The sequence below is a fragment of the Schistocerca americana genome, chromosome 5, assembly GCF_021461395.2.
Source record: "Schistocerca americana isolate TAMUIC-IGC-003095 chromosome 5, iqSchAmer2.1, whole genome shotgun sequence".
In the NCBI taxonomy this organism is placed as follows: Eukaryota; Metazoa; Arthropoda; class Insecta; order Orthoptera; family Acrididae; genus Schistocerca; species Schistocerca americana.
Genome location: NC_060123.1, coordinates 585,673,706 through 585,687,910, shown reverse-complemented (window position 1 = coordinate 585,687,910; position 14,205 = coordinate 585,673,706). Strand labels below are relative to the sequence as shown.

At 42.6% G+C, this 14,205-nt stretch overlaps 1 protein-coding gene across 1 annotated transcript in view; it reads right to left on the bottom strand.

Moving 5' to 3' along the window:
• The window catches only part of LOC124616696, a 59,986-nt gene extending 46,007 nt beyond the window's left edge, over window positions 1–13,979 (bottom strand). The window contains exons 1-2 of the mRNA XM_047145034.1: window positions 13,546–13,979; window positions 2,045–2,356 (exon numbers count right to left, since the gene is read on the bottom strand). Of these exons, the coding sequence (XP_047000990.1) occupies window positions 2,045–2,356; window positions 13,546–13,939 (706 nt within the window). The 5' untranslated portion in view covers window positions 13,940–13,979. The remainder of the gene's footprint in view (window positions 1–2,044; window positions 2,357–13,545) is intronic.
• Between the last annotated feature and the right edge of the window lie 226 nt (window positions 13,980–14,205).

Here is a 14,205-nt window from a genome sequence, read left to right as displayed (position 1 = left end):
TCACAACTATTACAGTAGGTGTTTATTGCATACCTGATTCATATCCTCATAGTGGTGCGAAATTTGAAAAGACATCGTCTTCCAGATGTAGAAAGACACCTACCAACTTTCGTTTATGTTGCACAACTCCTTGACTTTAAGGTAAAATAAAAACAATTATCAATAGGTCAATGACTTTGAAACAGGTCGTATAAAAGGGCTATGAGGGGTTGGATGCTCCTTCTGCGATATTTCAGAAAGAGCTGGTAGGAAGGTAGCCACTGTTCATAATTGCTGGGAGCGATGGTCATGAGAATGTACAGTCGAAACAAGACCAGGCACTAGATCGCCACTTGCCAGTAGCAAGAAGAAAGACCATCGTGTTCGGCATATAGCTTGGAGAATCTTACAGTATCTGCAGCAGCAATGTAAACAGCAGTTGGCTCCCCTGTGACACAACAAACTGATACAAATCGGTTACTTCAGAGACAGCTGAGAGCAAGACGTACTGCTGCTGCGTATTTCACTGACCCCAAACCACAGTCATTCCTGACTTTAGGACCGAGTGGTTAGACACTGGACTCGCATTCGGGAGGACGACGGTTCAATCCCGCGTCCGGCCATCCTGATTTAGGTTTTCCGTGATTTCCCTAAATCGCTCCAGGCAAATGCCGGGATGGTTCCTTTCAAAGGGCACGGCCGACTTCCTTCCCCGTCCTTCCCTAATCCGATGAGACCGATGACCTCGCTGTCTGGTCTCCTTCCCCAAAACAGCCAACCAACCTGACTTTAGAGGTACCTAGCAAGATCTCATTGCAGGGCAGGATGGAGGTTTGTTGTGATTCACAATCAAAGCTAGTTCTGCCTTAGTGCCAGTGATAGCCGTGTATTGGTTAGAAGGAGGCCTGCTACCAGACTGTCTGCGTGCTTGACACACAGGACCTGCACCTGAAGTTATGGTATGGGGTGCGATTTCGTATGATATCAGGAGCACTGTCGTCGTTATCGTACTCACGATGAGTGCAAATGTGTACGTCGATCTGATGATTCGACCTTCTGAACTGTATTCATGAACAGTATTCCAGCGGTGTCTTCCAACAGGATAACACTCTTACACATACCTCTGTTGTAAAACATGCTCTGTAGAGTGTCGAACCTCTCCCTTTAGCCGCCTACCTCCAGATTTGCCCCAGTAGAGTACGTATTAGACGTCATCGATCTACATCGCCAGCGTCATCAACAAATAACATTAACCGTCCCTGTACTGACCGACCAAGTGAAACAGACCTGGAACTTCGTCCCACAAACTGTGATCCAGCACCTGTACAACACAACGCAATGCCGTTTGCTTGCTCGCATTCAACATTTTGGTGATTACACCTGTTATTCGTATACCAGCATTCCACTTTTGCAGTGGCTTATTTCACTCTGACATTAACCGTTGATCTTACAGTATTCATAACTTAAATAGACAACGCATTCCCAAAATTTCATTATACCACAATAATTATTTAACGGCGTGCAGTTTTTTCCATTAGTTTATGTAAGTAATGCTGTGGACAGTTTGACACAAAATTGATATCTGACTCGTCCTCTCTTTGGAATCTTCCTCATGGCCTGACAGCCCCACTTGACAAACATTAACAACAGTTAAACCATTCTACTGATGTTTCCATAGCCGTTCAAAGCTATTGAGGAAATTACATTTCTCGATGAAAACAGTTGTACCTGATTTTGTATTTCGGTTAACATCATTTGTACAAAACCTGGTTAGGATATACTGACTCATTCACAAAATAAAATATGATTTAGCCTTCATGTATGTACAGTCATACAGTTCCCCATAGTTAAATGGTTGATTTGCTGAAATACAGGTTTTTGAAATAAGGAAGATGCTGCTTTCATCCTCAGTAGTAACTGTTGGGTCTATAAAGATAGTTCGATCTTACCAGATACATTGCTACATTTAACCAGACCAGTCTGTTGATGAATCTTTCCTATCTGAAACAACGAAAAAAAGAGAATTTGATGTTAGTTTTGGTTTTGCAGAGACTAGGGTCCTGACCTGAGCGAGTGATTGTACAGAAGATGGCGCCCACCAAGAACGTAAGGCGCGGCCTGATCTTGAAGCGGTCCGTGAAAGAAGGCACCGTGATCCTGGACACGAAGTCCCCGGCGGCCGTCACGGTGAGGCAGAGCGCCGTCTCCGACAGCGAGAGGTGGAGGTGGCGCTGCAGGTACAAGGGCAGCAGCAGCGAGAAGTTGATGGCCGCCACGGTCATGCACGCCGAGCCGAACATCACGTTGAGGTACACCCAGTTCCGCAGCAGGTCCAGGTCCATGAAAGCCATCACTCGACGCCACACTGGCTGAGTCTCTGCGAAGTCGAACAATTAACGTAAATTTTGCTGCAGTTTATTCTATGAAAAGAGAATACACTCATTTTTTGGAATGGACAAAGGTTCTGTTCAGTCTTCACAAGAGTTGAAAATATGACTGTTGTTGATAAAATGTTTTCGGAGCTGCGAATACGCACAACCATCAGCTGTGTAATGGAATGACGACAACGGAAACTTACCGGACCGAGACTTGAGCCGATACTTCCCGATTTACACGAGTGGTCGCCTTAACTATCCGTGCACGACTTACAACCAGACATAAACGTTCATATGTTGTCATTCACATCATGTAATTCTCGTACAGGAGGTTGGGGTGGGGGAGGCATTTTGATTGAAAGTCTCTGCCTTGTATCACTGGATTAGTTCGATATAGCAGTACCTGTGTTCTTAAGTAAGGTATGATGTTTCTTCAGAATTGCATGCACTTCCTGTCTCGTGCCTCGTAACGCCACAGGTACTGCAATATCGTACTGACTCGACGATACCAGGCAGCGACTAAGAATCAAAAATCCCCCCACCCCTCCATGCGGGAATTTCATAAGAGGTACACATGAAGGTTCTAACGCATAAACAATGGCACTTGGATGTTTGGGTCTGGCAGTGAGTCGTGCGCCAATTCCAAAGCAGTTAATTCGACCACTCATGTAAAGCTGGAAATCCGGGTTCTAGTACTGGATTGGCACAAATTTCCGTTGACGTAATCCATTGCACAGCTGATGGTTGCCGGCATTCACAACTGACTTATTGCATGACGCCTGTAGTCGCAGGAGTGCTTGATTCTTCGGCCATGCATACATATCTCAAGGAACGTTGCACAGCGTATCTCAACAAATGGGCATTTCAGTAACTTCATAATTGTGGTTCTCTAGGTTCACAAGTAGAAGAATGACAAGATAAAAGTAATGACTGAGTAATATACTGACGTGGTGCTTAAATTAAACAAAATACAGTATATGAGATATGTTATTTGAGATAGAGGCTCGTTGGAGGTTATGGATAATATAAAAGTAAGCACACTGAAAAAAAAGTACTGCAACTTGTGGTCTAGTGGTCAATATTGTCACCTCTAGACCTTATGGTTACAGGTTTGTTTCTCGGTCGGATCAGACATTTTCTTCAGAGACTATGTATTGGCGTTGTCGTAATCATTACATCTCGTTTTCATCAACGTGGAAGCTGCCAAAGTGGCATCATATAAAAAGACTTGCAGCAGGTTGCTGAACAATTCCAGATCAGGTATCCCAGCCAATAATGCCATACAATATTTCATTTTACTGGCTCAAATGGCTCTGAGAACTATGCAACTTAACTTCTGAGTCGCCTAGAACTTAGAACCAATTAAACCTAACGAACCTAAGGACATCACACCCATCCATGCCCGAGGCAGGATTCGCTCGGTTCCAGATCGTAGCGCCTAGAACCGCACGGCCACTCCGGCCGGCTCATTTTACTGCACAAAGTATTAGTCACTCCCCCAAAAGATATCAGACCTCTTAGCAACACCTCTAGCATTACAATGGCCTAAATAGTGTGAAGAAGAGAGTTCAAAACTTTCTTCACATATGTCATATCCAGTTGAATCCACACATAGCTAATTAGGCCATATTGGATTACTAAATTGTGGAGATGTTAGCTGTTACATTTTACTTGCTTTTCCAGAAAATCACAGATATTTTCGCTTGGGGCATGGGATTTGGTGATTTAGTTGGCCAGTCGAGACGCAACAGAATGCTTCTGTGAAACAGGAAACGTATATGAACAGCCCTTTGTGACTCCAACTTGAAAGACGGGAGTATCCATAGCACCTGCATTGGGAGATGTAGGAAAAAGTGCATTGCTTGGCCCCGGCAGGTGTTGAAATAAACATCTCAGTCATTAACATGGTAACCTTAATGAGTGGAGTGAAGTCATGCTAGGAAGCCCACCATCAAAACACCACAGAACCACCTCTGGCGTGAAGTACATCCTCTAAACTCCACAAGTTAAATGTCTAATTAGGCCAACAATGTAGTCGACAACTTGGATCACTTAGAAAGTCCGCGTCCTTGACTGAGTGGTCAGCTCGTCTGATTGCCACACAATGCACCTAAGTCCGATTCCCTGCCGGTTTGGAGATTTTCGGCACTGGGTGTTGTGTTGTCCTCCTCATCACCAACACGCAAGTCGCCCACTGTAACGTCACCTGAAAAAAACTTGCAACTCAACAGCTAAAATTAACAAGGTGAGGAAGCACGACCATAATTTTCTCATTTAGAAACTCAGTAAATTGCGACCACACAACACGCTTCCAGTCATCTGCGGTCGAGTTTCTGAAGACGTGCAGCTTTATCTGCCTGTGTGAGCAAAATCCTTTTATGAGACACCCGTCTCCATACGCCCATCGTATGCAATTCCCGTCATACTGTTTGTACCAAAACTGCATGAAATAAATCTGTATTCATTAACATTCCTGTAGGATTGGAAATCAGTCTTATTGGTAGCAAGTGACATGCGTCTATAGTTTGTCGTTCCAACCAGTGATCTCTTTGCTACCACTGGCACTGCATTTTTTGTGGAAACGCTGAACAGTACACACCGAGAGCTACGTCTAAGTCCTGTACCATTAATTAAAAATTACACAGCACTTCACAATTCGCGGCCTGCTTAGCTGTTTGAGACAGTGCGGTCCACGCAATCTTGGCACGTTTTAGACGGCGCACATCTACTACATACACTCCCTGGGCCGAGAGAAGAGCTCTGACAGGTGAAGTGGTCTTGGCGCACGTGCTTCGCGCGTCTACGATGGCCAGTCAGATTCTGAGATTTTTCTTACGTTACTGAGGCAACGCCCCAGTGTTGCCGTAGTGCTAGACTGCTAGACGAACCCCTGCTTTCAATCAAGGGTGCTGCGTGCTTCGTTCACGTTTGTGTGTGCATTCCACTGACTATGTGGGTTTCTTGACATGTGTGTGGGTTGTGTTGTTTGGGGGAAGAGGCCAAACAGCGAGGTCATCGGTCTCATCGGATGAGCGAGGGACGGGGAAGGAAGTCGGCCGAGCCCTTTCGAAAGAACCACCGTAGCATTTCCCTGGAGCGATTTAGAGGAAAACCTAAATCAGGATGGCTTGACGAGGGACTGAACCGTCGTCCTCCCGAATGCGAGTCCATTGTGCTAACCACTGCGTCACCTCTCTCGGTCATGTGTGTGGAAAATGGCTTCCTATTGTGAAGAGACGATGACTTTTGGGAAAGATGCAACGCTGAATTTTCATGCACACGAATTTATATACAGTCTGTCTGTTTAGTGTGAAAGGGAAAGGGGCAATGGAGGGCCCTTGACGCCAATGAATAAAATGATTGACTAGGTAGTGGAAGTATTGAACATCATCTCTACAGCAACGTGAAGAGAGTGATAAATGATAAAGAGGGTGCCAGTTCAGCTGGTGGCCTTGTTATCGTCACGCCTGCAAAGTCAAGGAAGAGATCGCGTCGTGTGGCTGAAACAGGCACGTTGGACGAAAGTGCTATGAGACAACATACAAACACGTGTTACAGCACGAAAAAGTTCCCAACACCTAAAAAGTTAATGGCTTCACTGTAGAACGGTGATTACTTTATCGGCAGAACGACAAGTCTCTCCATTGTTAAAAACGAAAAAAAACTGGCTTCCGGTCGACAAAATTCTCTGGAAGAACGGTATTAATGGAACGCGGGGACACTAACCGTTTTCTGCCTGAGTTCCTAGCAGTGCATCTGGAGAGTGTAATAAAATTAATGACAAATGTATTAACTGCTGTGCCCAGTGCTATGGTGTCATTTCAGTGAAAAAAAAACCTGTCTATTTCCAAGACGAAATGAATGCAGATACATTTAAAGACCATTTCATCATTCGTCTACTTCTAAAAGTCAATTATGGTAGGGTTTCGTAATGGTAAATGCACCTTACCATTCGGTACAACGAATGCTGCTGCAAGGAGAGACGGAATAGGCAGCTGGTTGAAAGATAGTAAAATATGCTTAGAACACAATATGTGAAAAGCGGGACTTCTAGTATTAGTGAAGCGATATAAGACACAGAAGATGTAGTATGTAAGTGATACGATAGCAGAGAACCACAGCCACAAAGTTATACGTCTTCCACGGTGTGCCACCGAAGTTATCTGAGCTCAAATAAAAGCAGATGTCGGGGAGCGATATAAAACCTTTATGTTGCGAGTCACAAAGAGGCTGGTGAATGAGGTGTAACACAACGCCAGAAGATTGGAATAATATCGTGAACCATGTGTGAAAAGATAATATTAAGGTCGAATATAAAAGGCGGGACGATTTCACTGGGGGCAGGAATGGCATTGACAGTGTTTTTGCACAAATCCGGGTTCTTATTGTTTAAAAATGATGGCCGCATTTTGGTGCCCCACAGACAGGGGGAGTGGCATCACAGTCATTACATTCGTAAAGGACATGCAATGCAACTCGTGACCCTGCAGTGTGGAGTGCTATTGGGTGGGTACTGTGACCAGTGTGACCTACGTGAATGACATTTGCAACCCACAGCCATACCCTCTCTGCACAAAACCCCAGACGCCATTTTTCAGCAAGACAATGCACGACCAGATCTTGCTGCATAAACACGTACCTTCTTGGTGTCCAGGATATCAGCTTTCTGTCCTGGTCTGCCTGATCACCAGGCTTGTCGCCAATCGAATTTGTGGTGGATACGATGAAACAACAGGTGCAGCACTGCGACCCAATGCCAAGCACCTATGATGAACTTTAATACCAGGTGAATGCAGCATGAATGGCTGCACAACAGGACGCCATTCGCGCCTTATACGCACCGGTGCCAACATGCACGGAAGAATTTATCAGTGCCCATGGCTTATCATGTGCCTACTAGACTAGAAGACATATGCCGAACTAAGGTGACTGAAATGCTAATCATTTTTGAAGAACATTGTAATGTACATGTTCTATGAATATGAAAGTCCTGTCTCTAGTCGTTCAAGGTGTTCTCTTTTTTCTGAACCTGAGCGTACGGCATCGTGGTCTACACAACGCTAATGCAGACCCACATTATAATTGGCAACACTTCCTGTCGTCCCACATTGCAGTTGTCAATACCTCCCAGTGCCTCATGTTAAATCTGCACCCCAAATCATGTATCCAACCGGAACAACGATGCCTGATATCGCTCTGCTGTAGGTTTTTACGATGGTACAACTAACCAAAAGACATATGTTTTGGACATATGGTTTAGATCGGATGTCGCCTACACGGTTCGATTTAATATGACAGCTTCTCTATAGTTCTTATTAGCATTAATGAACACTGAAGATATATTTACTGCTACTGAACGCCGTAAATCACAAGTTACCGTAAATCACAAGTTCTTCAAGACAGATTTACTGTACACTTCAACTTGTAAACATAGGCTGAAGTTTTAAAGACCTTTACAAAATCAGTGATAATGGTGGTGTATCTATTACTATACTTTCAACAAATTAATGGAGTTTCCTGTGTTTAATCCACATAGTGATGACATAGATGTTCGTCAAGTTAGTCTTCCTTATATAAACTACATCAAAAGCATATCAACTCATTACCTCTTACAAACAACTATTTGTAGGTTCTCCAGTACCTCAAAAAGTAGTTTCTTTAAGAGTTGTTGGCTCAGTCGCCTTTAGTCATAGGATTTGTTAACTGAAACTGATACACATCACGTTCTTGATAGTCCCCAAATAATTGTGTCATCATGATGGACACAACCTGTAGATTTTGCAATTGCTTTGGGATGTGTAATGTGTTACACATGGCAATGCGCCTTAATACAAGGTTTTCTCTAGAACTGTTGAGTGTAATTCTGCACTACAGTAAAATTAAGCTCTTCACGTATAGAGTATAATTTAATTGTAAGGTATCGTAAACCAGTACAGAACATCTTTTTGTAACGCTTTGAAAGTCAAACTCTTCAACAGCCACACAGCAACACAGCTTCACAGATCCAGATCAAAATTTAATGTGCTCTCTTTTTGTATGATTTAGGCTGAACCGGAGAAATCGAGATGCTATAGACATTACTTTATGTGCTACCGCATATTGCTTTTAACTTTAGATGTGGCAGATGTCAAGGCATGTGATTCTAAAATTTGAAGCAAATATTTTTTAAATTGTGTACTGAGATGTTTAGTACTACACCATATTCTATTCATTTATGTGAAGAAATCCATTTTATATTACACCATTGAAAAATATTATACATATGTATGTATTTCGTAATGGATAATTTTTGTATTTTACAGTGATTGTTGTATGTTTCTAGGGTCTCTCAAGAATACATTAATAGGCAAGTCTGTGAAGATGTTGATCATTCCTAGTCTTCATCTATAGCGTAATGTATGTAGCTGAATAAGTTTGACAATAAACATAACAAAATTTAATGATTTAGGTGACCCACAAAAACCATGAATCTTGTGAAGGATAGGTGATTTGCATACCTCTGTGTTACTGATAATCGATCACAGCTGCAACCACATAGGAGGGATATGTGTGTGGAGAGACAAGGAAATGGTTTTTGAAGAGTGGCAGCAGTCCTTTCAGTTGTTGCAGAGGCACCACTCTGCTCAGTCACCTACCATGTTGGTGCTGCAAAAAGTTGAAGGAAGGGAAAACTAGGGACTTCTTACTTCCTGGGGATAGCAGCTCTACTGTGTGACCTACAGAGCTTCATCGAACCAGTCTTCAGACTGAAGAGTGCTATAGCAGGAACAACAACAGCCACAGCAGCAACAACAACAACAGCTAATCTAATAAGTACATATAGTACAACAATGTTTAACCTTTGGTATTTAATTGAATTGCTTTGGTATTACGTACTGTCTTTCCAGCAGCAACTTCCACACAGTTTAAGTTTTTTTAGGAACAGCGAATATACCTTTTTTGAGAAGTTCTGTATGGTATTGAAAATTAATGCATACCAGTCAGTTTGAAACATTATTTGAAATATAGAAGCTTATGGTATTACATTCTGTTCAGTATGAATTTGTAAAAAGTTCGATTATTTCAAGAAAAACAAATGCACCTCCCTTGGCAACTGCGAAGTATTTGATATCGATCCTTTGATTACAACTGCAAAAGTAAGCTGACAATAGAGCTAACAAGCGTTTAGGCTGCTATAATGACCTGCACTGGTTGGGTCAAGAGACAGATCCTTCCACATGAACCCAGACACGAAAATAAATCTGACAAGCAGTGGACTGAATAATTTAACAGAGAGGCCTTCATACGTTAGTACCGGGTCTTGGTTCTTACAAAATTCTTTGCAAGTTTAATTATCTAGAAAGGGTTCCTCTACCAAATGAATTAAAAGCCTTGGCTCAAATTGGTCTCAGTTTATTACAATTACTCCTCACCAGCACATGCATAATCAAGAAAACAATAAATGTCACAATAAAGTCATTAATAAAAGACAGAGTGAGAGAAGGGGCCAATTCAGGACTAAAAGTAAACTAAACTGAACTCTTCCCGAACAGGCCATGAAGACCCTACGGTAATGACCGGCTGCCGTGTCATCTTCAGCTTATAGGCGTCACTGGATGCGGATATGGATGGGCATGTGGTCAGCACACCGCTCTCCCAGCCGTATGTCACTTTCCGAGGCCGGATCCGCTTCTTCTCAATCAAGTACCTCCTCAGTCTGCCTCACAAGGGCTGTGTGTACCCCACTTGCCAACAGCGCTCGGTAGACCGGATGGTCACCCATCCAAGTGCTAGCCCAGCCCGACAACGCTTAACATCGGTGATCTGACAGGAACCAGTGTTCACATTAAACCAAGTTTAAGCCAGAACTAGGCTGATTTGTCAATGTCCACAAAGAACAAGTGTGATGTGAGTAACTATCGTTATAGCTACACATTCTCGAAAAAGTATAATCATGGATGAATGTGCAGTGATTGCCCTGATCATGTCAGAAAGTTGTATCAAACCCACACACAAATTGAAAACCCTGCTTGGTCATGGATGAACCCTCGAATGTCTAACCGAGAGCTAAATAAAGGGACCTAGCCAACTGCTCTCCTTCCTGAGTAGCCTGGATTGCCAGATGTTCCCACCACAGCTGACGAGCTGGAGAGTCGAGTCATGCATACAGTCGGGCCTGCTGATAAGTGCTATTCATTAGCCGCAGTGTGATGGACTGCCCCCCCAGGAAAGTAAGTCTGAATTTTGCTGTGTCTCCAAAGTCAGTGTAATCACAGTGCCCGCTTCTCTATGTCTCAAAATCCAAAAAAACAGCTTCCATTTCTCCCCTCAGAACGTCGAAAAAAGTTTCTCTTTCCTCTTTACCCAGCACTGAACCCACACAAAACATATTTCGAAATCAGAAGCGTACACTAAGAATTACTAATCATAATGTGTCTTAAAATCTAGCGAATGTTTTATAAGGTAACCAATGAGCTGTCCTCAGAATTAGACAACTGTGAGAAAACTAAGCTTCAAACTCCTCATATATATCTTTTTGTGTCCCCAGTGAATTGTTTTCCTGCATTTGAAATTTCGAGAGAAACTATCACTTACTGATTTTTTTTATATCACCCAATGAGCTTCCTTCCCGCCTTGCGAGGCATAGAAATTCTGACAGCGTGTAGAGTTGTGCCTGTCTGCCGTACTTCCCACAGGGGAGAAGAAAAACTTTTAGCAATAAACAGCTACCAAGCTTCCCACGAGAAAGGAGACCACCCAGCGCACTGCCTAAGTTTTGAAATGTTGTCCGCTTGTGTCATACTAGCGCCGAGGCAGACAGTACAGGACCCGTAAACGTCTATGTGACGCTAAGTTACCAGGTCGCTGTTCCCTGCTCCAAGTAGCCTAATGTTTGGAAGCTGACCTCTCCAAGGGAGCTCTTGGGGCTGGTCACCTTCGTGAAGCCTATCTCAGACTCCATCAGATTCCTATTACACAACGCATATCGAACATATAAGTAACTACACAGATAGGAGAAAATAAAGACAATTGTTAGTCGTTCACTCTTTGCGTGTCACTGACATCACCAATGTTATCAGCATCCAATATTCATCAACTGGCCGAAATATGACATGGATCACAATTAATTGAATCAATTGCCACTATATATGAGGTATGGCGATCCATCAATTGACTGATGCGTTTCACAGTGACTGAAATATCATTGGACTGCGAAGAGGTAAGTAATTTCGCAGAATGAAGTGTCTGTAGGTTTTAGAGAAGAGCTTAAAAGGCAGTCAGTATTCTGAATTTTAAGTTCCAGTTTTAACTTGGGTTCAAACATGAGAGTTTCTGCTTCAACTCGAAAATATTCTGTTGGCGTCCACTTACATAGAAAGAAATGATCTTCATGAAGAAATAATAGAAATCAGAACTCGCACAGAAACATTTACATGCTCCTTTCTCCCACTCTCCGTTCGAGAATGGAATGGTACAAAAATGAAGTGTAAGTGGTTCTATGAACCATCTAGTTGTGATCTGCAGAATTATCATGTAGATGTAGTTGGAGTGCCTCGTTCAAACAGTTTCTTTTATTGAATGTAAGCTTAGATCATTACAACATTACTTGGTAAGGTGATAATCGTACCACTTTTAATGTAATATCTCACAATAAATAGACCATTATTATATGACATATTATGAGACTTACATAGTCGTAGGAAGGCCATATGGACGTATTACTCAGATCCGTTAACATGTGACATTGCAAGAAATTATCTGTATCATCAGGATACACAAACTGTTTCAGAGACAAATAACAACTGATAAATAGTTAGTTCAATAATTTGTATTATTTACAAATGCAACAACATTCTGATGAATATTAGCAGGTTCACGGTGCAGGAACCATCATCAGATCTATAATGAGCATGGAAGAAGTCTATGTAGCACACTATTTTAGTATAAATTTTCAGATGTTAAGGCCATAAGTTATAATTTTGTAAGGTGGTTTCAGTTTGATAAATCGCATACAATATTCTTCATAATACACAGCTGCCTTATCATTTAGTTACTGGGGGGGAACGTTTCCAACAAGGAAGGAAGATTGGTACTTATTATCCCATCACCAATGAGGTCATTAGAGATTGGCTTTGTAATGTAGGTGATATGAGTAACGAAAGGAACAAAGACCCAGTAGAAACATGATTTCAACTATTGGGTAAGGTGGATTAAATATGAGAAGTCACTTACCATAATACCACTTGTAGATTAACATACATACCAAATTCATACGAACTCTAAAAAGTGTTTTTGGTTCTTTTGCGATTAATAAAATATGAGAAGTAAAGAGTAACAACGACAGACATACAATATAAATCCAAAAGATAATTAGATATCGGTTATGTCAAAATCAGATGCCGAAACTTCCGACATATGTTATAGTTCCTATTGTATACCTATTTCAGTAAAGTTGCCATTGATTGTGACAAGTGGCTGCATGGAAGATTCCATGGTTATAAACTAATAATTACAAAATTCGTTTCCAGCATAGTATGTGAGATGAATCTGCCGTTTACAGAGATGATAACCAACTACATGGTAATTTATTTGGGAAATCGTACTCAGGCATTGCCTGTAATGATATAACGTTTCTGGTAGCAATTAATGAAAGCTGTTACCCAAACTGCAAATTATTCTAATTGATTGCGTTTTTGCCTCTGTTTTTTTTTGTTTTTTTTTTTTTGTGAGGAAAGGTTAACTGACTTTTACAAGGATACTTGACAAGCCACCGTCAAAGTGATAACTGATGAGGCCAGTTAATAATGGCACAGGACTAAAATGTGTAACACATGTTGGATCCTTTGTCTAAGCACTTTCTATTATTTCAGGCAGACAGAGCGTGCTATACAGCAACATCGGATAGAACACGAGAGGTACCTGTATCTAGCTTATTCCGAGAAAACAGTTGACGTGGATCATGTTTCCAAAAATCGACAAATAATTGCATTAGACGATTACATGAACAGCGATACAGCGTAACAAAAGCAGTAACTTGAATTCACCCTTAATAAGGACAGCAAGTTTCAGTTCAACATACCAGCTGGCCCTTGTGGGGCTGTCCCAGTGGATGCATTATGTACGTATTGCTCTATTCGCTAATGGACTGACAATCACTAAGGTCACAGCTAGTAGAGCGACAAGATGTTGAAACATATTCGTCGGTACTCACTCTGCTGGACAGGGCCTGGGTCTTCTTCGCTAGTGGGAGGTAGGCACTTCTTGTTATCGACAGGTATGGCTTCGCTCATGTCGCCCAGCTCGGATGTGGCTAGTGACGTCACGGACGCGAAACGCCTCGGTTGTCGGACCTTGGGCGACTCCTTGTCCACTGCAGTGCGATCTGTGGAACTGTCTGGCTCGCCCTTCAGCGGCTTCAGCTCGCTGGCGACTGGTCGGCGCTCGGCGTGCCACTCCAGCGGCTGGTAGAGGAGGCTGCATGCCGGAAGGTGCATCGCCACGCCTCCCAGCACCAGCATGGCGCCGCTGAAGCCGTAGTTCTCCAGCAGGAAACGCACCAGGTGTGGCATCATCATCTGCCCCACGTTGCTGCCAGCCGTAGACATGCCGACGGCACGCCCTCGTGCTTTCAAGAAGTACGATTTGACTGCTATGAAGCTAGAGGGCGCCACCAACCCACTGCCGAGACCTGTGCAACGATAGCTGTAGCATTTTATTCGCTTGAAAACGTCTGTTGAGAGGCTACAACTATGAAGATAATTACGTTGTTTTTAAGATTAAAAGCTAGTAATTAGGTTAATTATTCAAGATACATTTTCAACTGCTTGCAAGGAGTAAGGACGATATAAGAAACATACTAGCATAGACAAAG